Source organism: Anguilla anguilla, chromosome 11, assembly GCF_013347855.1.
Source record: "Anguilla anguilla isolate fAngAng1 chromosome 11, fAngAng1.pri, whole genome shotgun sequence".
Lineage (NCBI taxonomy): Eukaryota > Metazoa > Chordata > Actinopteri > Anguilliformes > Anguillidae > Anguilla > Anguilla anguilla.
The window spans coordinates 20,288,604-20,314,342 of NC_049211.1; the positions used below are offsets into that span (position 1 = coordinate 20,288,604).

General features: G+C 42.4%; 2 protein-coding genes across 5 annotated transcripts; both read left to right on the plus strand.

Moving 5' to 3' along the window:
- Positions 1-1,916: 1,916 nt before the first annotated feature.
- ncoa6 (nuclear receptor coactivator 6) lies at positions 1,917-15,766 on the plus strand. Of its 3 annotated transcripts, none has more exons than XM_035381832.1 (15): positions 1,917-2,154; positions 3,683-3,986; positions 4,325-4,480; positions 5,070-5,192; positions 6,483-6,611; positions 6,725-7,561; positions 7,679-7,825; positions 8,487-9,762; positions 9,854-9,975; positions 10,110-13,370; positions 13,592-13,648; positions 13,949-13,979; positions 14,562-14,603; positions 14,893-15,056; positions 15,399-15,766. In XM_035381832.1, the coding sequence occupies exons 2-15, from the start codon at positions 3,731-3,733 to the stop codon at positions 15,446-15,448; spliced, it is 6,651 nt and encodes a 2,216-aa protein (XP_035237723.1). In that variant the 5' UTR covers positions 1,917-2,154; positions 3,683-3,730; the 3' UTR covers positions 15,449-15,766. The 3 variants fall into 3 exon arrangements, with proteins under 3 accessions (XP_035237723.1, XP_035237724.1, XP_035237722.1); XM_035381833.1 differs by having other exon boundaries at positions 3,686-3,986; positions 7,679-7,720; XM_035381831.1 differs by having other exon boundaries at positions 1,918-2,154; positions 3,686-3,986.
- Positions 15,767-16,855: 1,089 nt separating this feature from the next.
- Positions 16,856-24,545, plus strand: zgc:114123 (uncharacterized protein LOC569174 homolog). Of its 2 annotated transcripts, XM_035381029.1 has the most exons (16): positions 16,861-17,643; positions 17,816-17,844; positions 17,969-18,148; positions 18,604-18,729; positions 19,039-19,101; positions 19,186-19,347; positions 19,661-19,741; positions 19,904-20,033; positions 20,155-20,273; positions 20,486-20,531; positions 20,787-20,908; positions 22,751-22,867; positions 22,958-23,025; positions 23,463-23,490; positions 23,607-23,734; positions 24,005-24,545. In XM_035381029.1, the coding sequence occupies exons 1-16, from the start codon at positions 17,388-17,390 to the stop codon at positions 24,171-24,173; spliced, it is 1,824 nt and encodes a 607-aa protein (XP_035236920.1). In that variant the 5' UTR covers positions 16,861-17,387; the 3' UTR covers positions 24,174-24,545. The 2 variants fall into 2 exon arrangements, with proteins under 2 accessions (XP_035236922.1, XP_035236920.1); XM_035381031.1 differs by lacking the exon at positions 23,607-23,734 and having other exon boundaries at positions 16,856-17,643.
- The last annotated feature ends 1,194 nt before the right edge of the window (positions 24,546-25,739 follow it).

A 25,739-nucleotide genomic window follows, 5' to 3' on the forward strand; every position in this document is an offset into this window, starting at 1 on the left:
TAAAGACTGATAAAGCACTTGAGCAGTGATGTAGAGCAGACCTGCTTATAGGAGCTGCACAATCTGGAACAGGAAGACAACTTCCATTCTATCTTTGGACAGTTTTTCTGATGACAGTATAACTGCAGCAGCGGATATGAGCAGTGCGTCTCATCAATTTAAACTCAAACATATGGATATTATTACCCTCTGCCTGAGCTAATGAATTAATGAATTTGCTAATCTACCTAGAAGGATGGTGAACAAACGTATAGTTATTGACAAACACAAGAAAGAACACTAACAGCAAACCGAACAAATAATTAATGACTTTTTACAATAAAACATTTTCACTTTGAACGAATACCATTGTCTATCATGAAAATAGCATCACTGTGGAAAGTTAATTGCATTTTTCAGCACTGAAAAACTGTATTATTTCATACACCAGCAATGAAAGAAATCCAGTACATACAAGCTTGTCTTGTTTATTTTTCTCCAGCATAAAACAGAAATATGTCCCGGACCAATACAAATAAACAATCCAAATCATTTATTCATGACACTTCAAGGTTGGATGGTGACACAATTTTAAATAAATGGGAACTTATCACAACCTGTGATTTATTAGAAGAATATGCAGAGACTGGCTCTTAAAATCTCATCAGACCTCCTGCCATCAAACTGACATTTTAGGGTCCCTAGCTGCAAATTAAATAGGTACAAAAATAAATTTGTTCAATCCTCAGCTCAACAACTGAGTAATTAAAATTCTGTCTATAGCCCCAGTATACTCTGTTAAAGTATTAAACTTTTGTTTATTGACTGTTATGCACAAGAGCTTAAGGATTTTCAGGGTTGAATAAGAGCACCAGGTGCATACTTTTTAAAAATATATTTTTGGGTCAGTGGGTTAAACTGATTTTTTTAATAATATTTTTGATAGTAGGGGCAAGCCACTTTCAATTTTGAAGAAAACTGTATTTGCAGTAAGTTCCAGAGTATTTGCAGTTATCTGGAATGGCATTGCTTTTTTAAATGTATGTAAACTCTGCATCTTATACCTCATCATGAATTTTACATTGATCAGATTGACTTTATGTCTCCACAACATTCTCTTGAAGAATCATTTCACAGAATCGGTGCAATGACATGGACATGTCTTTTTTATACATGATTTCTTTAGCAGCATTAATGGAAGGACAGTCTGGACAATGGGAAATAAATACATTGTTATGTTGTGTTTTTGTGATTACCCCTGAAACATGAAAAAGCACAACTTGCAAGAACAATTTGTGAGGATTTCTGAGTTTTCGAGGGATATCCTCGCAAAACAACTGCAGCTAAATCTACCAATTGTACAAACAACCAGACTAAATTACTGTACCGGGGAAATATTTTATCCCAAAAGGTTAACGGTTTTATGCACGTCCCTCCTTTTTACGCTACCTTTTGGACGTCGGATGGTGGTTACTGGTTCACATCATGAAATCCTAAGGCAAATGAAACACTACTTTAAAAAATTCACTGTATTATCCATGTTGGCTTTTGTATACCGTTTTTCCTTTTCTTTCTTTGCAAACTAGGATTCAAGTCTTGTTATAAAAAAGTAAGCTGCTGAATTTTACCTGTATCCCTAACTGGTTATAAGTCTAAATACAAAAGGAATATAGCATAGAAGTGTCCTACTCAAACAAAATAGCACCCTGTGGAAACTGATCTTTCCTGCGCCGATAATTATTTCACTGCGTTGAAAATCATCTTAACGATTGGCCGAGTTGTCTTCGACAAGTTTCGTCTTACTCAATTTTTAGGCAGCTGCCAGCCAATAGAATTCACTTTTGTTGAAATGCTAGGCGTTTCCGCTTTAGGGTTACGCAAATTGAGCAGCATGTAGCGTAAAGTGGAGACTTTATATGATTATGAAAAAAAATCTATAAAAATGTAAAATAGTGCTATTTGGCTCCACCATTTCTCTTGCATACTTTCACGCTTGTCATGATAATGGATGTTGCCAAAGCTTTCTGAGAAATTGGAGAAAAAGAAAGGGGTTCAAATTTATTCCGACTGGAACCCTCCCTTCTTCCAACCCCCCGCCCCCCTCCGTGTTGTCACAGTTGCTTGATCCGTGTTTTGTTAATGAACAGGAGGGGTTATTTCCAATGGAGTGATCTGGTAAGGGTTAATTTATTTATTTGTAGGATCAATTTTATTCAAATAAATCAAAAAGATGCAACGTTACTAACGTTACTTAAACCCCGCTATCCATCCACCGGCAACTGTACTTTCGATGTTTTACTTGATCACTATTTAGCGATCTAGCCAGTTGAGGAGCCGGTGTGTAGGCTAGCAAGCAAGCTAACCCTGGGCCTGCGGTGGATGGCTACTTAGCTATACCTCGGAAGTCTGGCCAGTTTTGAGTTTTAAAATTAAGCTAGGAAGATATGCATTGCAGAGGCAAACATACGGGATAGTTGAGGAACTGTAGATATGTACATACCTAAGTTAACTATCTCCATACTCATAATACAGCTGGTTGAGTGGATTGTCAACGTTAGCTTACTGGCTAGCTAGCTACTCAGCTAAGGTTTAAGCGAGGAAATGCGCGTTCGCCATCCAAGTCGCTAAATGTCATTTAGGGGGTTTCGCTGCATCGCCTTCATCCGAAGTGCATCATGAAAAAGACACTGTAGTGGTCTTTTAATAGTCATTGTACTTAAATACATGTTCGTTCTTGATTTAGCCTTTAAGAATAGTATTATTCATTCGATTTCTCATAATTATAATACATTTCAGATGGTCTGTGCTTTTGAGATGGGTAGCTAACGTTAGCTACCTAGCTGTAACGTTGCTTCGAAATAACGTCACTTAGTTGACTATAAGCAAATTGAGAATGTGAGAAGGTATTTTTGTTGATAATATAAGGCTATAGATGTGGCTAGCTAGTTGACTAAATTCTGCAGTAATTTATTGGGAATTGAATTACAGCTGATCAGACAGCCAACAATCTGGTTTGGGACCATAGATCACGATTTGTTATCGTTGAGATCAGCAAGCTGTCTATCGACGTTAAGTAATCCATTTGCAGCAACTTCGCTATTATTGCATTGTAGTCAGCTTGGTAACTGATGCTGTAGACTGTACCGTTTACGTAACTTGACATTTACCGATTACAGCTTTTAAGTTCAAATGTAATTGGTAAACATTTTAGTTTCCCATGCTTGACCTTTGCCTGATATTGAATTGTGTGAATTGTGAAATACTCATGTCTAATGTTCATAATCCGAAGCTTTGTAATTTATAGTTAACTTTGAAAATTAGGCTACTTGGCTCAGGTTTGTTATTTTATGGATAGTTTGTTGCCTGCTGGTGTCTATTGCTGTGTGTTGCTTTTATGTAGAAAATGGGTTTAACCAAAAAAAGTACATCATAACCACTGGTCAGTGATGCCAGGCAAGGAATCAAACGGATAACAAAATACACTAGAACAGCCCAACGGTGTTTTATATGGTACAATAGCTAGTTACTGTGTAGTCGTGTCTTGCCCTAAAATGTTAAGTGTTGTTTATGATGGTTGGATTGCGTGTGCGCCCTGATTCAACCTGTGAAAATTATGCGTCCTGAAAGTGGTTCTTATTGGCCTATTGGATGTTTTATTTTTTCAGTCGTACACACATCTCTAGCTAACTGGTTTTGTGCCCAGCAGGGTCAACAGTGTCATACCATACTTCACTGCCCTTGACAAGGAGCCATGGTGCACCGACAGGGACTGGCTAAGACTGAGGCTTTGATGGGGAAAGTCGCCCTCACGGGTGATCCCAAAGCAGAGCAGGACTCTGGAGTGGAGGATGAGGATAGTAACCATGGCAACGACTTTCCATATGGATCCCTTGCCCGGATGAAAGACTCTACCGTGTTCATTGCCTTCCAGGGAAATATGGAGGATGATGATTTCAAAGAGAAATTGGACAACATTTTAAATAATGTGCCTGATATGTTGCAACTAGGTAAGGATGAATGGGTGGCCTTTTGAGAATTGAGGTTGAATGTTTGTCAGTAACTTATCCTTTTATGTGCACATTTAGTGGATTCAGAACCCCCCTTGTCACATGTTTTTACAGCAAAACTGTTTGGGGAATACTACATAATATGGTGATGTAGAGATTATACCAGTTGCATTTTTCAATTCCAGTAAAAGTAGCCAGCCATCAAGGATCTCAAATGGACATACTTACCCTACAACCAGTAATCAAGCTGGTCTGACCAGTAATTATGTAAACTCGTGCACTCGCACCGATTTGAATGTCCACGTATTCACACCTTCTGTCTGCGCACCGTCTCCCAGACTCAGAGAGGCTGCAGCCCGAACGCGTGGAGCCCTGGAACAGTGTGCGTGTCACTTTCAACATCCCACGAGATGCGGCAGACCGCTTGCGCCTCCTGGCACAGAACAACCACCAGCAACTGCGTGATCTGGGAATCCTGTCTGTCCAGATTGAGGGTACAAACCACATATGTGATCCATTAATACTGTACTCAAATTGGAAGGTTTAGCTCATACCAACCAACGTATAATTAGACATTGTATTGTGCTGAAGAAATTTTGTTTTTTATTATGGATGTTTGAACATTTTATGCTGTTTCAGGTATTCCTGTTACTACTAGACTGTCAAGAGTTGTACTCTACAATATATAAAATAAGCCATGATTTAAAAAATGTACTGTGCTGACTGCTCAGAAGCTGAAGATTTTATATATATTTTAAATAGTAAAGTGGTCATGCGGATAGTCAGGAGCTGACCATGTACTTTTATAGAATGGGAAAATGGCCACCCTGCCAACCTTAGTTGATGGAAACAAAAGACCAGAACAGGCGACATAATTAGATTTGATTGTTTCGTTTGATTTATCAAAGTGGTTGCATGGTAATGATTTTCAAAATAGTAGTAGTAATTAAACTATTATACAGGCTAATACCCGTTTTGTATGTTCAGATAGAAGTTAACAAAATGAGTAAATGCTACCAGAAAATCAACCGATTGACTAACAAAAAGAGACTAATCTCTCTCTGCATGCTCTTTTATGTTCAGGGGAAGGTGTTATAAATGTGGCCATGGGGCAAAACCGAGGTCAGGAGGTCAGGGTGAATGGACCACTTGCTGCAGCCAATCCGATGAGGATGGATGTGGGTTTCCCAATGCAACAAGGCCCTGGTAAGGAATTGTATTAAGATGGTGAAAATGTGCACTTCATATTATTCTTTATTAGAGGATTAGCCTTAATTTTGTATTTGGGTCAATTCAGTTTTATTTATATAGCTTGCTTTACAGAAAAAATCAAAACGGAAAAATTTGAAAATGCTGAGCCTGAACCCCCAAAAAACAGCGAGTGATGACATAACTCCCTATTGGGGGAGAAAAAAAAACACGCAAACAGTAGCAAGAAAAAAACCTTAGTGGGAGGAAATCTGTGGTGGTACTTGGCTATAGAAGGCAAGCCTTTCCTCCACTGGCTGGCCCTATATCAGGAGTTAAGGTAGACTTAACAGTTATAGGAAGCTAGTGAGAATCTGTTGAAGCAATTTATCAAAGCGGAAGGGCAGGCTGACTTAATACATTCGCTGGTAAATTAGACAGTCCAAATCTGGCAGAAGAACATTTAAGTAAATGGACATAGGACATATTAATATGGAAAATAAGACAGGTAGTCTGTGCTTATTATTGAAAAAGTCTCAGGCAAATTATTTATGTCTAGGACTAGTAAGTAAAAGCACTGTTTAAATGATCACCTTTTGAATGTGCAAGCACCATCTATCACTTAACTAATGCACAATGTTTCAAATATCTGCTTTGTGACATCTTGTGGTTGTATTCCATTAGTTGTATGCAGTGTGTTCTATTGAAACACAATATCATGTTGTGAAAAGGCATGCTAATTTTAAGAATAGTGTGTTCTTTGAAAACAGGTTGTATGTCATGGTGCTGTAGTTCTTTACCCTGCTATACTGGCAAGCTCATACATGCAAAGCTTTATTAAGCTATTTATTACAATGTGCTGTTTCGTTGTAATCTATAAGGAAGTTGCATCAATCCACCACCCTCTTGTGGTGCTTCCTTTATTTTTAGCAACACCTATTTTTTTATTTTATTGTTTGCCACTCTGCTGGTATTTTGCCTCCAGTTTTTTTAATGTAGAGTAATGCAAACTCCTCACCTTAACCTAGTGCAGTTACAAGTAAGCTTATTTTCTTATTTGGCAAGTGAATGCCAAAAGGTCGTAATTCCCAGTTGAGAGATGCAAGGTCTTTTTTGGCTTTATAACCACACATTTGAAAATAAGTGATCTCAGATTTTTTTATTATTTAAGAATTTCCCACGTGTTTCCATTTCTTGTGAGCAGTGACCTTTTTGAGATAAATTTTAGCCCAGTGAAATCATTGCAAACTGATGATACCCCTCCATTTTGGAAAATTGAAATTTTATGGAAGTTTTATTGACTCATAGGAGGCTTGCGGATGAACAACCCCTCAGTTCCAATGGGGCCCCAAGGGCCAGGCATGTCGGGTCAGGTTATGGTTGCGGGGGGCAGCGGGCAGATGCAGACGAGGGCTCCCCGACCTCCTTCCCAGACTGGTAAGAGGAAAGGAAGCAATGAGCACTTCTGAAACGCAGTACAGTATCAAATGTGTATTAGTACAGTTGCAGTGTGCAGTTCATTTTGTTTTCTCCCTGTGATTTGCACTCAGACTCATTGGACCCTATGCTGTCAGGCCTGGCCATGCAGCAACAGCAACAGCAAGTTCAACACCCACAGCCTCCCCATGGCCCAACCTCCATACCTCCACAGGGTCACCACATGCAAGCCATGCAGGCCAGCCGCCAGCTCAACCCAGCCACACTGCAGCAGCTCCAGCAACAGCACCAGCAGCAGCAGGCTCAGCTTGCGCAGTTAGGCGGTGCTCGCCCCCCATTCACCCAAAATCAGATGCCTGTCCCAACTGGCTGGAACCAGCTGCCATCTGGGGTCCTGCAGCCCCCTCCAGCCCAAGGCCCCATGGGTACAGCCTGGAGGAAGGGCCCCCCACATGGTCAGATGGGACCACGTCCTTCTCTCGCAACAGTCCAGACACCAAGCCATCCTCCACCTCCATACCCTTTTGGCAGCCAGCAAGCTGGCCAGGTCTTCAACACCATGGGGCAGCAGCAGCAGCAACAACAGCAGCAGCAGCAACCAGGAAATCCTCAGTTTGCCTCACCCCAGCCAAAGGCGCTCCAGGGACCACAAGGGTTAGGTGGGCCAAGGGGGCCACCTCCACCTTCGCCCCAGTCTGCAACTCCACAGGGCCACCTCACTGCTAAGTCCCCTGTTTCCTCCCCTTCTCCCTTCCAACAAGGCTCTCCTGGAACTCCCCCAATGATGGGTCAGAACCAAGGCCAACTGGGCCCTCGTTCCAGCACGCCTCAGGGTTTTCCTCAGGCTGTAAGCTCTCCAGGTAGGGCGGTGCTGGGACAGCAGGGGAATGTGCAATCTGGGTTCATGGTTATGTCCCAGCAGGGTCAAGTACCCCACCCTGGAATGGGAGGTAGGTGTTTCAGTACAGGATACAAAAAAAATATTACATTTGATTTATATAGTGCTTTCATATTCATCCCATTTTGGAATATGTAACACAGAAACTAAACCAGCTCTTTAATTGCAGGCATGTCCAAACGTCTCCCCTTGGGGTACCCAAATGCACAAGGTAATCAGAACTTCATACAAGGCCAGTTGACACCCAGCTCAGCAGGGACTCCTGTGTCAAGCACCAATTCCCAGTTGCAGAGTAGTCAGAACATTCAACATACAGGTACAGTAAGCAGTCCCTTACAAGTGTGAATGCAGTGGCTTTGTAAATTATTACAGACAAGATGGTCCTATTACAGCCCTGACACAGCTGCCTCAAAAGCCTATGGCCTTATTTACATTTAAAGCCTGCATTTATTAATCAGGAAGTTTTCATTTCTGTTGCTTGAGCAATGTGTCAGGTGTGTCTCCAGAAAAGAGCATTGTCAGCAAACGTAGTACAGCAGTGCAAGACCTTTCATGCTAATCTGATACCATAAATGCACCATGTAATACCATGGGTACTCACATCATGATGAGAAACTACACAATTTTCATGGTATTTCTAATACACAATCACTTGCTTGTCCGGAGAAAACATCTGGGTTAATCTGTCAAATGATTGGGCCATGCTGCTCATGCACAAGTTTAGCTGAAGATGAGGGTTTTATTGAAGTCTTCACATTCCAATAATTTTTCTGCAGATGTTTAGTTTAATTTATTAGTTTATTTAACAGGGACCTTGCACAAGATAGTAGTTGCATCAGAGTTAGCCAAGTAGCTAATTTGCATCAGTAGTCCCTGGGCAGGAACAGATGTGTTTATCCCTATAGTTTAGTTTACTTTACAGGGCTACCACCAATCAGTCCTTCTCAGTTTGTTGTTATACTGTAATTGTATTTCAGGTGTTCAAGCCACTACTTCAGGACCAAACCACATGCAGGGGTCCCATAGTCAGCCTAATGCTATTCAGAGCAACATGATGGGCATTCACAGTGGTGTGGCTAACCAACCTCCAGGAACCACTGCTGCAGGAAACATGGGGCCGTCCTCACAGGGTGTCCAGCCTCAGATGATGGGAATGCAGCACCAGCCCATCTCCTCTTCACCTAGTCAGATGGTACAAGGCCAAGGTGGGGGTCAGACAGTTCTATCCAGGCCACAGCTTGTCAACCAGGGACAAATGCTGATGGGTGGCCAGAACATGGGCCCGCAGCGAGGGATGACCCCTCCCAAGCAGATGATGCCCCAGCAGGGTCAGGCAATGATGCAGGGACATGGCCAGCTTGGTGGAACACAGGGGCACCAAGCAATGTTGCAGCAGCAGCAGAATGCTATGATGGAGCAGATGATGGCCAGTCAGATGCAAGGAAACAAGCAGTCCTTTGGGGCTAAAGGTCAGGCTGCTGTCATGCAGGGTCAGATGATGCGGGGCCCTTCGCCAAATGTGCAGGGTAATCTGTCCCAGTTCCAGACTCAGGTTACCCAGCAACAGCCACAGCAGCAGCAGCAACAACAGCAGCAGCAACCGCAGCATCTGCAACAGCAACATCAGCAACAGCAGCAACCCCAGCAAGTTCCAATGAATGGCAATCCTAACCAAGCCATGGGCCTCCATGGACAACAGATGAGGCTTCCAGGAGGCCACCATTTGGTTCAGCAGCAGCAGCAGCAACTTCAGCAGCAGCAGCAGCAGCAACAGCAGCAGCAGCAACAAAAACAACAGCAACAAGTTGTTCAGCAGCTGCAGCAACAACAGCAGCAGCACTCCCAGCAGCTTGGAGATGCCAGCGGAGGCACAGGAGAAATGGCCCTACAGCAAATGCTACCTGAAATACAGGCCCAGCAGCAACAGATGATGGTGGGTGGTCAGCACGTGCAGGTGGGCAACGGTCACTTCCCTGCCCACGGGATGCCCTTCAACCCCCAGTTTGGTGGACAGATGGGTATGGGAGGCCCATGTCCTCAAGGAGGCAATTTCCCAGGAAACAAAGATGTTACCCTCACAAGCCCCTTGCTGGTCAACCTGCTGCAGAGCGACATTTCGGCTAGTCAGTTTGGTCCTGGTGGAAAGCAGGGAGGTGCTAACCAGGCCAAGCCCAAGAAAAAGAAGCCCCCGCGTAAGAAGAAGGCCAAAGGAAATGGTGGACTGGTGGGAGAGCAACCCGACCACATTATGAGGTAAGAATAATATTTGTTTTGCATTTCGTCAGTAATTCTTGTTGTTGTTGATTGGACTGAAGGCATTCTGGGGTTTTGGCTTTTCCCACAGTGGTCTTGACGTGCAGCCACCTGGGATGGAGGATCCTGAAGCACAGGGCTTGAGTGGGGATCAGAGCACTGGAATGGACCCAATTGGCCAAAAACTCTCGGACTTCAACAACAGGCCATCAGGTGGTTATCAAGTTAAATAATAAAATAAAATTAATAATTTCCCTGCAGTTAGGGTGGAAAGTGGGTGTGGCTTTTATTCTCCTGGCTCATTTAGGGATGGAATTGTTCTTACCTTCAACTTTGCTGTCTTTTAGGGTTTCCAGGTCAACCAGGAGACCAAAGGACCCTGCAGCAAATGCCAGTTCAGTTCATACAGCAGCAGCAGCAGCAGCAACAACAACAGCAACAACAACAACAACAGCAGCAGCAGCAACAACAACAACAGCAGCAGCAGCAACTGCAGCAGCAACAGATGCAGACCATGCAGGTACCACCCGGTCAGGGAGGGATGATTCCCCAAGGTCAGCCCCAGATCCATCAACATCAATTACAGCTACAGCAGCAACAACAACAGCAACACCACCACCAGCAACAACAACCACTACAACATCAACAGCAGCAGCAGCAACAACAGCAGCAACAGCAGCAGCAGCAGCAACTGCAGCAGCAGCTGCAGCAGCAGCAGCAGCAGCAGCAACAGCAACAGCAACAGCAGCAGCATATGATGATGATGCTCATGATGCAGGAAGCTAAGAACAGGATGCCTGTGCCACAGGGTGGGCAAACACCCAGGGGCCTCTTAAATCCAACAGATGGGCAGAAAATGCCTGTTTCTCAGCAAGGCAGCATGCCAGTGATGATCAATCTCCAGGGGCATGGTGTCCCACCTTCCCCAGAAAAGGTCAGGGGAGGGTCCCTCATGGTCAACCCTCAGTTAGCTGGCAGTGCTCGGAGGATGCCAGTCCCTGAGGGACTCCAGGGAGGTCCACCACTCAGCTCAGAGGAAGTTGCTGGCATGCACGCCATGCAGGAAAGATCAGCCCATGAAATGGTTCAACAGACTGGCAGCAGTGCTCCTCAGATGGTCCTTAACCAAGGCCCTAACCCGCACCTGATAAAGTCGGGGCCTTCACCTGTCCCGCAACATCAGGGGGCGAGCCCTCAGCAGCAGCAGCAGATGCAGCCCCAGCAAGCAGGTCCTATGCCAGTCTCACATGGCCTCCATTTTCCTAGCGTGCCCACCACTTCACAAAGCTCCCGACCTAAGACCCCCAATCGAGCCAGCCCCAAGGCATACCACCACCCACTCACTCCCACGAATCGCCCTCCCAGTACAGAACCCTCTGAGATCAGCCTGTCCCCTGAGAGATTAAATGCATCCATTGCTGGGCTCTTTCCACCCAAGATAAACATCCCCCTACCTCCCAGGCAGCCTAATCTGAATCGTGGTTTTGACCAGCAGGGTCTCAATCCCACAACCCTGAAAGCTATTGGACAGGCACCACCTAATCTGACTTCTTTAACAAATAATAACAACAGTGGCCAGCAGACATTCTCTACAGGCAACAGCACAGCTGCTGTAAGTGGGAAAATTGATAAGCACCCCACTGGTGGCCCAACAAAAAGAACCAGTCCAGGCAACAGTCGGCGACCCAGTCCAGCCTTGAACCGTAAAACTACACCCAGTCCAGGGAGGCAGAAAGGACCCAAGATTGCCCTCACCTCTCCCCCACACCAGCAAACCATCGTTAACCCTCAAAACGTCATGGTTAATCCATCTCATGTCCTCTCTAGCCCAGCTGCTATTTCACCAGCTCAGCTGGACCTACAGCAGGCTCAGATACCTTTACAAGGTATCCATTGTAATACCCCTGAAATTAATCAAGTAACCTCCGTAGAGCAGCGTCAATTGGTCCAGCCTCAAAGAGATTCTCCGCTGTCAAAGCTGACTAGCTTGCATGTCTCCCAGGAGCTTAAAGTTGTGATGGAAGAACCAGCAAGGGATGCATCTGTGACAGAGAAGCTCCAGGCCCAGGTGCCAACCCAACAGGAACCTAAATGTAATTCTTCACTTGTACTCAGGGAGGCCCCAACCTCTCTGAATCAATTGCTGGATAGTTCCTGTGCCTCTACAACTCCCCTGAAGCATACCCAGGACAGTTTCCCTGAAGGAAATCAGAGCCAGGGAGAGAGCCCTCGTCTCTCCATGGACCCAGAGACTCAAAGAAATTCAAGCACTTCTCAGAGCTCTGAAATTGGTGCTCCCCCTATGCCAAACGACCCAAATGACCCGAAATCTAAGCTTAGTCCAATGCCAAGTCCCAAATTCAACCCAAATGCCAGTCCCAACATTAAGATTAACGTCAGTCCTAATACAACCTTTAGTTCTAGTCCCAACTCAAATGTCAGTTCCAGTCCCAATCCAAACCCCACCATGAACCCAAACTCTGGCCCTAACTCCTTGGCAAATGTTTCTGCTGTCTTGCAGAGGGCTTCTTCATCTGCCACCATCTCTCCCAACCAGATCACTGTCTTTGTTACTTCCAACGCTCTCAGTTCAGCCACCACAACCTCCCACGTAGCCCCTGCTTTGGTTTCAACTGTAGTTACTCTTCCTAATAAAAATATTAGGTCTCAGGAGGGGCGGCAAACATCGACTCCAGCTGGTGCTAACACTCGCCCCGCCCAGTTCCTCACCACCCCTGTGTTCATCAATTCCATCTTTCAAGTCCCTGCCTCTTCCATGCCTCCCAACACAAATGTAATGTCCCAGCCAGGAAACATGGTGGGACCAATTCAGATGTCAACAAACATACCAGTCGCACCAGCAGTGACTACAGCCCAGCCCTCCCCAGGTAACACGGCCAGCAGCCAAGCCGGTCGTGCAGTTGTTGGACAGGTTCAGAGACCCTCGAGCCAGACAACCACCATGAGTTCACTGCCCCAGCCTCCTCAACAGCTACTCTCTGGGACCATTAAGCAGGATAGCAGCTCTACCGAGACATCTGTGCTGAAGTCAAGCCCTGTCGGTCAGCCATCTCCCCGCCCCAACCCCCCCTTCTCCCAACCCCTAGCATCACCTCCTATCTGCTCCAGCCCAGGAACTGCTGTTAGTACCCGGGGGAGCCCTCTGTCTCCAACAGCTGCTTCTGCCAAGGGCAAACCAGGGCAAGATATTGTCTCTAAGAGAGGCACAACTGGGTCTGACCCTCTGCAGAAAGCTAGTGGCCCGCTGACTCAGCCCCTCGAGGCCAGAGCACAGCCAGAGCAAGCTTCCGGGAGCACAGCCCCTCTGGAGGCTGCGGATGGAAATGTGGCCACGGCCCCTGTAAAACCCCCCACTTCTTCCGTCTCCACCCCCACCCCTGTCCATGTCCCCACTCCTTCCGTTTACTCTCCAGCTGCCCCAACAAAACCTGGGCCTCCTAACGCATCAGATGGCTCTCCAGCAACAGCAACACCACCTGACCCCAAGGGGGGACAGAACCCTACCACAGTGATGGAGATCAGCCAGCCAGCTCCACAGAATGATGCACCTGAAGTCGTGGGACTGCCTGAGAGTAGCCAGAGTGCTGGTAAAGATGAATTCACATTGTTAACATAAATATCCTCAGGTTCCATACCATTGGATTAAGTCTTTGGCCAATGGACATGTTTCTCAATTAAATGCAGAGTTTGTGTACAGGTGATGGGTTGTTTAAGGTACAGTATAGCTGATGAGCATCATATGGTAATTTTATTTTTGCTAAACAACCTTGCTTCTGTAATGTTTTTTTTTAAACCATTTTCCATTCAGTGTCGGTTCAGTCTGAACCTCCACAGCAAGAAGGAGGACCTACTTGTGAGAAAACTGGTAAGTTATTGAGAGCAACTCAAAAGCATGATTCATATTCAAATAAAAAAGTGGCTAAAACAATGCTATGGATTTTTACAGCTGTGTTTACTGTGGAATAGCAGAGAAAAAATATTAAATATACTTTTATCACATTAAAATTATTTTTGATTCATTTTCATTCTATGTAAATATGATATGGAACAGAGTCTTGTTGCAAAGTGCTGGAAAACATAAACCTGGAGAGCTGTTAGTTTGAGGTCTGGATATAAATACTTTATTTAAAGTAGTGGTTCATATTATTTTATTTTTTCTACACAGGAGATGAAGCGGCTACTGTAACTGAGCAGGGGTAAGATGTCCTGAATTTATTTCAAAATGAATGAGCTTCAGCTTAAATTAATCAAAGTAATGTTGGTGTTGTGTACTGTTAACCTTTCCTCCTTGTTTTGTTGATTGTATCTGGTATGTATGCAGTTTTGTACATGGAGGGAGGAACATGGAAACATGGGGGACACAAGATTTTAGACAGGCTACACACAATAACAAAAGACATCACACATCAGAATGATATTATGCATCTTATACAACACATATAGTCATTTTAATTATATATTCCTTCAGAAGATTTAAGCTTTTGAGAAGTTGAAATGGATAAACTTAATTAATTCAAGCCGATTTAGTGAAATGTGGGACTTATTGAGCTTGTGTTTTACACTGCTTGTTTTAATCAAAACAGAAGTCAACAGAACTTCTAGAGAAATGGTCTTTCATAAAAGTTACTTCTCAACTATAACTTCGACTTTATTTTCAGTGGCATTTCCAGAGTCTAGGAGGCATTTTGGGAACTTTGATCAGACTGTCATCCTCTCACTTGAATCTGTCATTAAAAACATCACAGTATTTTACTGCTGTTTTTCCACTTCTATAACAGATTGGTAAAGAAAAGAAAGACGCCCGTCAGCCTTGTCTCAAGGTATGTATGTGTGTTGCTTGGACGTACACACATGATGTCAGCTATTTCCAATACTGTTGAGTGAAGACGGACGTAATCTGTGCTAGGCGGGGAAAAACAGCTAAAAGACGTCCCAGTCAGCACAAGCTGGAGAGCCATTGAAAAGCAGAATGACATTTCAAACTGATTCATAAAATGACTAAATAAATGCCTGGCAACACCAAGGAAGGCACAGGTAATGACTTCAAAATGCCCCTGAGATCACTGCACTCTTGCTGTTCTTAATGACCCTCCTGGCCCTGCTCTTCAGGGGAGCCCCAGAGAAGGTGAAGGGCCCAAGCCGGCGCAGTTCACGAGCGGAGAAGGAGTCCGAAGAAGGGGCCACGGTTGCACTGGAAGCATCTGACAATGGGCAGAGGAAAAGGACAGCAAGGCCAGGATCCGCCTCCTCCACCGTTGCCACCACTGTCAAAGGTACTTATGCACGGAGTCTCACTCTCACTAGCATATGCTCACTACTGGAGAAGGGCTTCAGAAATCTTAGAAACTCATCAGCTCATACAAGCCTTCATCTAAGACTAAGATGCTCAGATCAGTTTGTGCTATCAGTCTGTGAATCTTTTGCTTTGAGCCAAAGACTTAGTGCTTTGTATAAGGTGCTCTGTTAATGTATTGCTAATTTTATGATAAATTGCATTATGTATTGTTACACAGGCCTAGAAAAAAATGCGTATTTTGCTAAGGATATATGAAATGCAACAAATTGGATTTTATTGAACTGGTGCTTTGATACCTCTCTCTCTCTCTTTCTCTCAGATGCAAACACCCCCAGTCCTACACAGGCCAAGCGAAGGAAATCAAAATGACACCTGTACTATTAACCTGTGAATTGTAAATGTTTGTGAATTATTTTATTGCCTTTTCCATGTGTTTTTTAATGGATTAACCATGTACAGATAATTGTTTTAATAAGAATTATGATATTGGTGTTTGTCTCCCGCTGCAATGTGAGGTTTTATTTAGACAGTTTTTTTGATTTTTTGTTTATGTTTCAAATGCTGGATTAATTATGTTTAGGTGCCTGGTAATGAAAAATGTCACGTCTGTATTGTATAATTTTGTCGCAAAGCTGAATTAAATTTTCTACTACTTTACTCCTGTGAATAAATGGATGAAGCCGGTTATGATTTGTTCAACATCTTTACCATGATTCAGATTCTGGGGAAGAATTCAAGGGTTTGGCAGTGGAGGGATTAGAATGCACATCACAATAATCAATTCGGTGTCAACACATTTGCTGCAATTAATTGGAAAAGTAAAACTTGTCTTGTATTTATTAGCCTTGTTGCATTATAGTCTGAACAGTACTTTCTTGTACTGTCTTTCTGGTTAGGGCAACTTTTCAAAATCTGCTAGGCACAATGGGGTGGACGACTGAAAATGTCATTGCTCACTCTGGCCTCATGGTGTCAGTGAGGTTTAAGTTTTTTCACTTACATTCATTCAAACATACATATCCAGTTTAAGGGCACTTTCTATTCAATCAAAGCTCAACTAATGGAAATAATACTTGTTTCATCATAAATGTATTCAGAAACATCTTAATTTATATCGTCGTGGTTATCATTTTTCATTCATTTGAATGGAAAAACGACAATTTGAATATTTTTGCTTTAGTCTGATCTATTTTTCCACTGAAAATGATTTTACATCATAAATGTCTTCAAACATATTTTCATTCACTAATTTCAGTGATTGTTTTCCATTTTGTTGACATAAAACCCAAATCATAGCCTGTGTTTTGCTTTCCCCCCACTTGAACAGATCCGAAGGTTCTCACAGAAGAACTGCGTAGCGTTGGTTTTATTTCTCAACCACAAAGACGGCGACTATGTTTTTTTTAATGAAACCTACTTTTCTTTTCTACACAGGAAACAAGCAAACATGGTACAGGATGGAAACACATTTAGTGTTTAGTTAATGTGTTCTAATTAAGAGAAGTAATAGGTTTAAATGAGCCTAGTCATGATGGAATAGGCCTTCATGCATTTATTCTGATCGTTGTTTTCATTTCTAGAAAAATATTAAATAATTAGAATAAATAATTTAAAAAATAAATATCCTTAATGACCTTAACCTTAAATTCAAATAGTGAGTTTATTCAATAGTGTTATAATTGTCGTGTAGTTTAATCCAATACATTCTTTAACACAATATTTATCTCAATTGCTCGTAGTTTCAAATTCCCGGTAACATCTGAAACCGTTCGGACTGTAGCCCATGGGTTTCCATAGGATACAGCCTACTTCCCAGGAATTAGGCTGCGTGGACAATTGCAACTGAAAATACAAATATATGCACGCAAGAATTACTGGGCGTTGTTTCCACTTCACCCTTTTAAAGCCAATTTATTTATGTAGCTAGCTTTATTTCGATTTCCCTACGTTAATAAGAAATAAATGTAGCTGCATCGCCAAGAGATAGGCCTGTCTTTGATTGCCAGCTCCTTGACTCTTTCAGCCCTCGCTATGCTGAACAGGTGTTTGATATTCGGCTAATCAGAGGTTACTGGGCCCATCTGTATTCGCCGTAAATTTTAATTCACGTAAAAAAACGTTCCAGATCTACAGAAGCTTTAGCTGGTTACACGGAACTTGAAAAATTAATGTTCGAATAGGAGCGCTCTTAAGATCCTGATTGTATTTTAAAATTTGAAAGCAAGCTTGGCCTATCAAAGGCAATACTTGGAAAACAAGACAAAACAATTTCACCAAGATACATTCTAAAGAATCTACGCCATTGTTAATGGAATACCCCGTACATGTCACTGCTGCCGGTCAAATTTCTTTCAACAAAATATTGGAGCTGCAGGCCCAGCCTATAAGCGAAGAACAGGCCTGGGCACTCTGTTACCAGCTGTGTACCCTATTATCTGTAGATCAATATGGGAGAAGATGCGAGTACTACACGTCCGGTAGAATGTTGCAACTCCCTGGAATAAATAACATTTTACTGATGAATGACGGGAATGTTTGTCTCAGAATGGATGACAGCAGCACAGGTAAGATTACCTTTATTTCAGTATTTCAAATCAGAACTCATGGCCTTTGCACTTGCTGTGATAATTCACTGTAAAAATGAAATGTTGGCGGATATAATAAGCTTAAATTTGGACACTAACTCTTGTTTTCTAATTTAAAATTTTTGAAGTGATTGTGTTTTTCATCTTTTAGACTACTTTGCCTTTGAGACTGAAGATGAGGTAAATTATGTTCATATTTATTCCTGTTATATTGGAGAGAAATTCAACTGATTTATGTGGAACATTATTCCTTTTCTCATGTCCTCCTGTTCTTTCATGCCTGTGATTGCATTTTCCCCTGCAGATGGTGGATTACCTGGGAAGGCTGATCTACTCCTGCCTAGATTGGGGTCTGGATAGCAGTGTGGAGAGGGAGCTAAATGAGACCCTCGAGGTTCTACTGTGCCAGATGACCAAGGTGAAGCTCAGCCAGAGTATGCAGGAGTCCTTCCAGCCCTTGTGTACATTCTCTGAGGTCATCCAGGTATGTGCCCTTGAGTTTTTTTTATCTACCATGGGGTTGACCTGTCTTAGGTTGTGCCATGAAAGCAGTCTTCCTGACTACCTCTTTGTGAATCAACAGAGGGCATTTTCTTGCCATCCTTTTATTATAACGACAGTGTAACATACTGCCTTTTGAACGATTTCCTGACTGTGATTCCCTGACTGTGGGTAAAATTATCTTGATTTTATTAAATTTATACCCCTTGTGGTACTGCATGTTGTAGCACACATTGAAATCCATGAATACATATGGAATTACATTATGATAAAACACATGCCTAATGCATATATGGCCAGTGGAGAAGTGAATGTGTGAAGAGAAGCTCTTAAAGGGGATGAGTTAGAACTGTATTTACTACTGTAGTTACTGCTGTATTTACATTTTCCCATTACACAATGTTGCCTGTGAGATTCAAACCATGGTTTCTCCATCAGGTCTGTGAGAACCGTCTGTATGAACCGGCTCAAGCTGCACGTCACTACAGAGCCACCTGTTCAGCACTCTTCTCAGAGACTTTGGAACTGTGCCTGTACTTCCACAACGTTCAGCGTAACAAAGATGTAAGCTATAATGGGAGGGGTCTCCAGCAAGAAAGTGTATGGGGTGATCTGACTGTAGGGCAGTATGCTGTGGTTAGATTAATTGCACCAATCAGTGATGAAAGTTACATTGGCTGTGTTGTTGCTTGTCCATAATTTGTGGACCCAGCAGAACCCAAATGGACTCTATTGATTTATGGACTTATACTTGAAGCCAAACACTTGCTAATTGATGATATAAGGCCTGCATGAAGTAACTTTCAAACAGCTAAACCCTTTGCAAATGTATTCAGTTTTATCACTGGTTTATGTCATGTTAAATATTACTAGGTTTTGCAGAAGCTCATCATTGAACCAGAAACAAGAACTGTTTCTCAGGATGCAGCACGCTGGGTAAGCACAATACATGAGATGAGACAAAGCAGTAGATTACTTATTGCCTTGTGGGTGGTCAGTGCAGCTCCTTTCCTCCCCTAGGTGTTTTCATGGAAGCACTTGATAGAGGACTTAATCAGAGGGGTAGCACTCAGGCCAGTGGAATGGTTAAACATAACTGCTCCCCTTCCTGTTAAGCGCTCTCCTTTCCAGCAGCTCTTGGATGACATAAAGCTCAAGAGGTACACGCTCCGCAAAATCCAGGTGAGGCACCTATTGGCTTTCCTCATGTTTCAGGGCAGTGGATTCATTGTCTCACGTGGATCTCTGTTGGAATTTTGATTTACAAGGCCAGCTGTCTGAACACAAATTCAGACTGTCCCAAGTCCCCTTCACATAATATCCCTAATGGAGCATGTCAGTTTTCTCTTCATCCTGAGCTCATTATGCACATAAGGCTGTGCGTTAGTGTGATTTTTATTGACGAAAGGCACGACATTGCTAGCTTGATGCATATGTGCTTGAATGCTGCCTTCTTGTATCGCCTCATATTGCTCTCTCACTATTTTACACATAGAGAATTGGAAAAACATATATGGCGTCTGGACATCACGAGGCTCTCCTGATGGCCATCTCCTCAAGGCCAAAGTTGAAACCTGTGAGTTTTAAAGGATGTCAAAGTCTCCTCCTATGTGAGTAGGAGGGGACTTGTTCACTTCACCTGCCACCTTGTTGTGCAGGACGTTATACTGCGTGATAACTTGAAGTGATCCATGACTTGGTTAGAGATTGGTCGTGTTTGCTTGTTAATCTTCTGCAGGTTTCGGAACGGAAACTAAAGACACGGCCCAAAGCAGAATCCAGTCTCCATGAGCTGCTGATGGGGGAAATCCGAACAGCTAACCAACAGACACTCTTATCTTCACACAAAAAGCGGTTTTCTTATAAAGGTACCTTATGTGCTATATCTTTACCCCCATCATCTTTGTTTCATCCTATTCTACAGATGTTGATGCCAGGAGTGATATTGATTTTGGGTACCCCCCATCTTATGTTTGCTTATCAACGTAGATGATTGTTTCTCACCCCTGAGCTGTCCAATTCCCTATGGTGAGGACACCACAACTAAAGACAACTCCTACCTGTTAAGCCCCATTCCAACACTTGACCTTCAGGAGGCAGAGATTGAGGTGGAGTCTGGCATGAGTTCTACTGACTTCACTGTTCTTTGAGCCTGCTAAATGTGGACACTATATTGGAAAGGGAGTAGCAAGTTCTTTGAAGCTCCACTGAAACTGAAACTAAATATTGAGCTCTAACCCCCTTCTGTGATGACATCAAACTTTGAATTGAATATTTTTTTATGGAATTGTATGTAAAGGATGACCTCTCTTTATGGTAGGAGGAGGCATGCAAAGAGAGAGTATTCCAGCAAGTCAACACTAGAGGTATAAGGTTGCCAAAATGACCTCTGCCACACTTTGTTGTTTTACATTATTGCTTGATTTGTGAATGCCCTTTGCTGGTCTATGTAGTATAGATTTTATTCTCTAGAAATAATCATAGAAGGATATTTACTAACGCACTTCAAACTTTGAATGTGCAACCATCAGATTTCACACACTGTTCCCACTACAACATTATGTTGTTTCTAATGTCAAGGAACTGGGAAAATCACACCTGTCTTGGATTTTTTTCCACAGTGGATCCAGAGTTGAAATTCCTTCCTTCTCTCTCATCTTCGCCACTGGACCCCTTCTGTGGCTCATCAAGAAGAAAATCTAGATCCTGTTCACTTGGCAGCCACCTTGAAGTCTCCAAGCCAGTGTGTTACTTTTAATATCTATTTTTAGACATTAGGGTGTTTACAGGGCAACTAATCCTTTGTGGGTTTTTATGCCCCCAGCCTTCGTAGGAGGCAGGAGGGGCATTATGTCAAGGCCCCGTCTGCCCATCCGTCGTTTGTCAACAATTAGGTTTCTGCTCATTTAACAGAAAACACCTTTGCCGATCGGGCTGATTTTTTGGTGGTGAATTGGACTTGACCACACAAAGGCTGGCTTCGATCGGTGATGCCACCGCTCATTCAATATGGCTGCCACGGCCGCCATCTTGAATTTGGTTTCCGCTTATTTAACAGAAAACTCCTTTGTCGATCGGGCTGATTTTTTGGTGGTGAATCAGACTTGACCACACGAAGGCTGGTTTTGATCGGTGACGCCACCGCTCATTCAATATGGCCGCCACGGCCGCCATCTTGAATTTGGTTTTCATAATGGGACTGGAAATAGAATAACCACAAATGATCACAGGGATGTATCCACTGTACCATCCATCAAATATCTATTCAAAGTAATGTAAAGAACTATAACACCACACATTTCAATTCACACCTAAAATCTGCATTGAAAAAACACCTGAGGATTGTATGGGCGTGGTCGGGACTGCCCTGCCACCTCCTCCCTCAACTCTTCCCAGAACATACCACACACAAGTAAACAAACACATCTTAGCGTGGCTACATCTATCTATCGAGAATGGCAGAGGACGTCATGGCTGCAATTGCAATCGGTCAAATGTATGTATGAGAGGAGCCTCAACCGGGAACAGCCACAGCGAAAAGTTTTAGGAATTTGGCCACACTAAGAAGGCTGGTTATAATTTTGGAGTCTGTCCAGTTTTCTGAAATGGTCACTGCACAAGTGGATGCGTGCACTGGTCATGCTAGTGTAGCCATAGCTTTCCAAAAATGCCACCCATTTCTTTTGAATTGTGTCATTTTTAGGAAGTTGAAAAACATGACACCATAGTGTTACCCTTTTCCTCATCCTCTTTGTTTGTGCATCCAGGGAGGACACATTCATGGGGTAAAAAACAATGCTTGCAATGCAAAATGAGGCTTGATGACGAAATGAAAATAACGACACAAAAACTATAGTTCTAGGGGTAATACAACTAGCCTAACTAGCCAACCAGCTAGGTACCACCACCACAAAGGGATGGAGAAGGAGAAAGACTGGGAGAGCGATAAGGTTGGTAGAATGATTAAGAGTGGAAATGCAGTGAAATAACTACAGCTAACCATTACAAAGATCTATTGTTAATATAAACAACGATTCTCTATGGCAGGGGTCCCCAATCCTATCAAAAAAGGGCCGGTGTGAGTGCAAGTTTGTGATTTAACCTAGCTCTAAGACTCCTGATTCTACTCATAACAGTTTTCATTGAAGACCATGATTATGTAATTAGTTGAATAGGGTGTCTTGGTACTGAGCTGAAACAAAAACCTGCACCCACACTGGCCCTTTTTGGATAAGATTGGGGACCCCTGTTCTAAGGCAAAGAAGTATTTTTCTCAGACAGAATACATTTATTTGCCTCAAACTATGGGAGGAGATGTGCAATGAAATGAAGATGATGTCATGAAGGACCTGGACCCAATAAGTCAGACTTTGGTAATAAATTGAACTCCACCCATTTAATCTCAACCAAAGGAATAGATGGAAATGTTTAGACCAGTATAAGTTGACGTTTCAATAAAATTGGTTCCTTGTAATTCACAGATTCAAGGTTACTTAAGGAAATTATTTGCTGGCTCCATAAAGTTCAGAGATGCAAATGTTCCCATGCCAATGTATTTTAATGGAAGCCATTGTTTTTTTTTAAGGAAAGGAGCTGTGCCAAGGTTAATGTTCCCCTTACTATTTCTGATGTCATCAAGAGGCGCCAGACTGAAATGAAGACCTTGAAAACTGTATACTGTGACAGTCTCAGAAAATGGAGGGTGAGGAAGTATCTAAGTTGTCATTGTGGCTCCCTGACATCTCTGATAGTTAACATAAATTTAACTTATGTTTTCATTGTCATTCTGCAGGTATGTTCAAGTTGTTCAAAGAGAAGCCTTTATTTCACCTGGCATAACTGTTGTTTCCTTTGCAACCGGTAAAGTACTCCCTCCACAATGCACATTCCAGCTTATAGGGATACCTAGTTGTTTTTCAACACACATTATACTTTAATAATAATATTTAATATTGCACACACACATTACTTTAACATAATTGACAGTCCATTTAAAATATATTCTTGCCTTTTCACTGAAGTTTTTCCTTTATTAAAAAAAGGTATAATTTATTGACTGTAGACCACTGGAGAATAATTCTCTATTTTACGATTTACAATTTAGTCATTTTGCTTTTAGCCAAACAAGGAACAGGACATTTACATGGTAAGGCCTACAGATGAGCAAAAATTATATCATCCTTAATGTTGCAGCATCATCTGGTACAGTACACATTAGTATATGGGATGGGCTGTCTGAGAACCTTCTGTTTATGTGCCTTTTAATGAATTTGAGCTCAATTCTGATTGTCCCACAGGGTTGTGTGCCCTGAATGTTGCATGAAGGTAAGTGCAGTTCATTCTTCTTTCATACTGGGATGAGTTAAATGCTATTCTGTTCTCACACTGTTGCTTTCTGGAATGGCTGTCTTTACACAACCCAACCCCGGAACATGTCACAGATGAACCTGCCCTATAAGTGGTGTGTGAACTTGCCAGTGAGCTTTTTCAAGAAGATTGTGTTGAACAAGGACTGCGAACAGGATGTGTCTAACTTCTGGAGAGAGCGCTTGATTTGGGAACATACCAGGTTATTTCAGGTTATATTGTTTCACCTAACCTATTGGCATCAGACAGTACTTGTGCATTATTGCAGGGTAATGCTTGAATATTTGCAAGGCAACATTTAATAAAAATTATTGCCATTTAACAGGAAGGCCAATGTTGGAACACATTGCAGAATTTTGATGCTTATAGTGGGGACCTCACATTGTGCAGAAGAAAAATAGATCTTAATTTGTTTATATATCCATGTTGGATTCAGTCTTGATTTTGTGTCTCCGGGTTTTTGTTTTTGAAGGGTTCCTCTTGTCCTGGAGTCTCCTATCAGAAATGCATCCCCCCTGCCTGGTTTAGCCATGAGAGACTGGTACAGCCAAGACATATGTACAGAATGCAAGGGCTTTCTGCTGGAGGCCTGCGATTCTGTGTTCCGCCTGAGGCCTATACCTAGCTCCAAGGAAATTTGACCAACGCTCTCCCAGGATGTCTGAATGTTCCCCTCGACCGCTGCACCACCCAAACACCTTTTGCTTTGCCGTCAGGCTAGTTTTTCCCACTTTTGTGTAGACTTTTGTCACCACCTGCACCATCAGCACTGTTCCTAAACCAAAGCAATATTTCCATTCACCAAGGTGATCTAGGGTTTGTTTCCACCATTTGTTTAAGTATGTTGTTCAACTGTGTGTATTTATTTAAATGTGATTTGCACAACAAACTTAAAAGCCCAAAATCCTCCTCATTGTTCCACAAAGTTCTCAGTTCTATGTGTTTTGCATTTTATAACATTTAATGTGATTTTAAAGACATTTCTATAATCAAATAAATATTCCTAATATAAAGTTTTGGGAATTTGTCATTTTTCTGTTTTAATGAAGCACAGTGCCCATATAATTAGTGATTTAGTGTTGACCTGACATATTGGGGAAACACACACCATTCTGGTCCTTGGTTGTGAAAGTGAGTGATGCATGCATACCAACCTAACCTAGCCTATAATCTTCCAGAAGTCTTGAGGAAGGATTGTAGGCCAGAGATTTGAAATGGTAACATTAGTTGCTTAGCAATTCAGAAATGCAATAACACTTTATGTAACAGCCTTAAATGAAAATAAATTAGATCTAGTTTTTCCACCTTAATTTGCTCATGCTGAAAAAATAGTCAATTTCTAAGAACTGGAAATATAAATCTTTAATACCTGGGTTGTATAAATGTGTACATGCCTCTGAATCAGTACATGGCGGAAGCTCCTTTTGCTCAAATCAGTTTGGGTAGCTCTACCAACCTAGACTTAGTTTGGGCAATACTTGCCCATTCTGAGATCCTGGAACCACCATAGTATATGTATATCTTTTTGACTCAATCTTGGCATACTACAATTTGCTCTTTTATATCTGCTCTTTTATACATATCCAAAAAAAGATCTATACAGTAGCTATGCAAATCTTCCACATATTTTTGCTTTTTAAAGGAGAAATTGATGAGGATTTGTGTGTGAAAATTGTTATTCTTATCCTTGTTGAATCAGCCCCTCAGGAGCATACATAAGGATATGCACAAGCTTTCAGCTTTTGCTTGAACTGCAAAATGTTTGCACCTGGGACACATTCTACATTCAAAAGTACTCCTGTATACATGCTGTTCTTCAGTGAGCCTGCAGTGACCCGCTAGTTCAGAAGAATTTAATGGGATGTTGTTCAGATGGATGCATGACCCATGGGTGCACCTAATTATCTGATTGTCCGGAGCCTACTTGTATAGAATCTAACAACTTTGACTATGAAGGATGCAATGTCTGCCAAGCACCCATTACCTGTTATTTTGTCTTTACCTTTCAGGTTTATTTTGGGTATCAGATCAAATTAATCCTCATGCAGGTATTATGAATGCATGTGTGTGTAATCTCTTTGATGTCAATTTCCAATTAATTGAAAAAGCAAACTTCTAAAATACACTGCTGTGGAAGAGTAGGCATGATTTTTAGGTTTTAAGATTTCTGGAATAGGACCTTCAAATTACTTGATTTACCTTTTCAC

Excerpts from the sequence above, each read along its gene's own strand:
- ncoa6 (XM_035381832.1), top strand. The coding sequence starts at position 3,731 with ATGGTGCACCGACAGGGACTGGCTAAGACTGAGGCTTTGATGGGGAAA. Across the intron at positions 13,649-13,948 it reads ACCTACTTGTGAGAAAACTG|GAGATGAAGCGGCTACTGTA; the intron begins GTAAGTTATTGA and ends TTTTCTACACAG. Across the intron at positions 13,980-14,561 it reads GCTACTGTAACTGAGCAGGG|ATTGGTAAAGAAAAGAAAGA; the intron begins GTAAGATGTCCT and ends CTTCTATAACAG.
- zgc:114123 (XM_035381029.1), top strand. The coding sequence starts at position 17,388 with ATGGAATACCCCGTACATGTCACTGCTGCCGGTCAAATTTCTTTCAAC. Across the intron at positions 18,730-19,038 it reads ACGTTCAGCGTAACAAAGAT|GTTTTGCAGAAGCTCATCAT; the intron begins GTAAGCTATAAT and ends AAATATTACTAG. Across the intron at positions 23,026-23,462 it reads TGTTGTTTCCTTTGCAACCG|GGTTGTGTGCCCTGAATGTT; the intron begins GTAAAGTACTCC and ends ATTGTCCCACAG.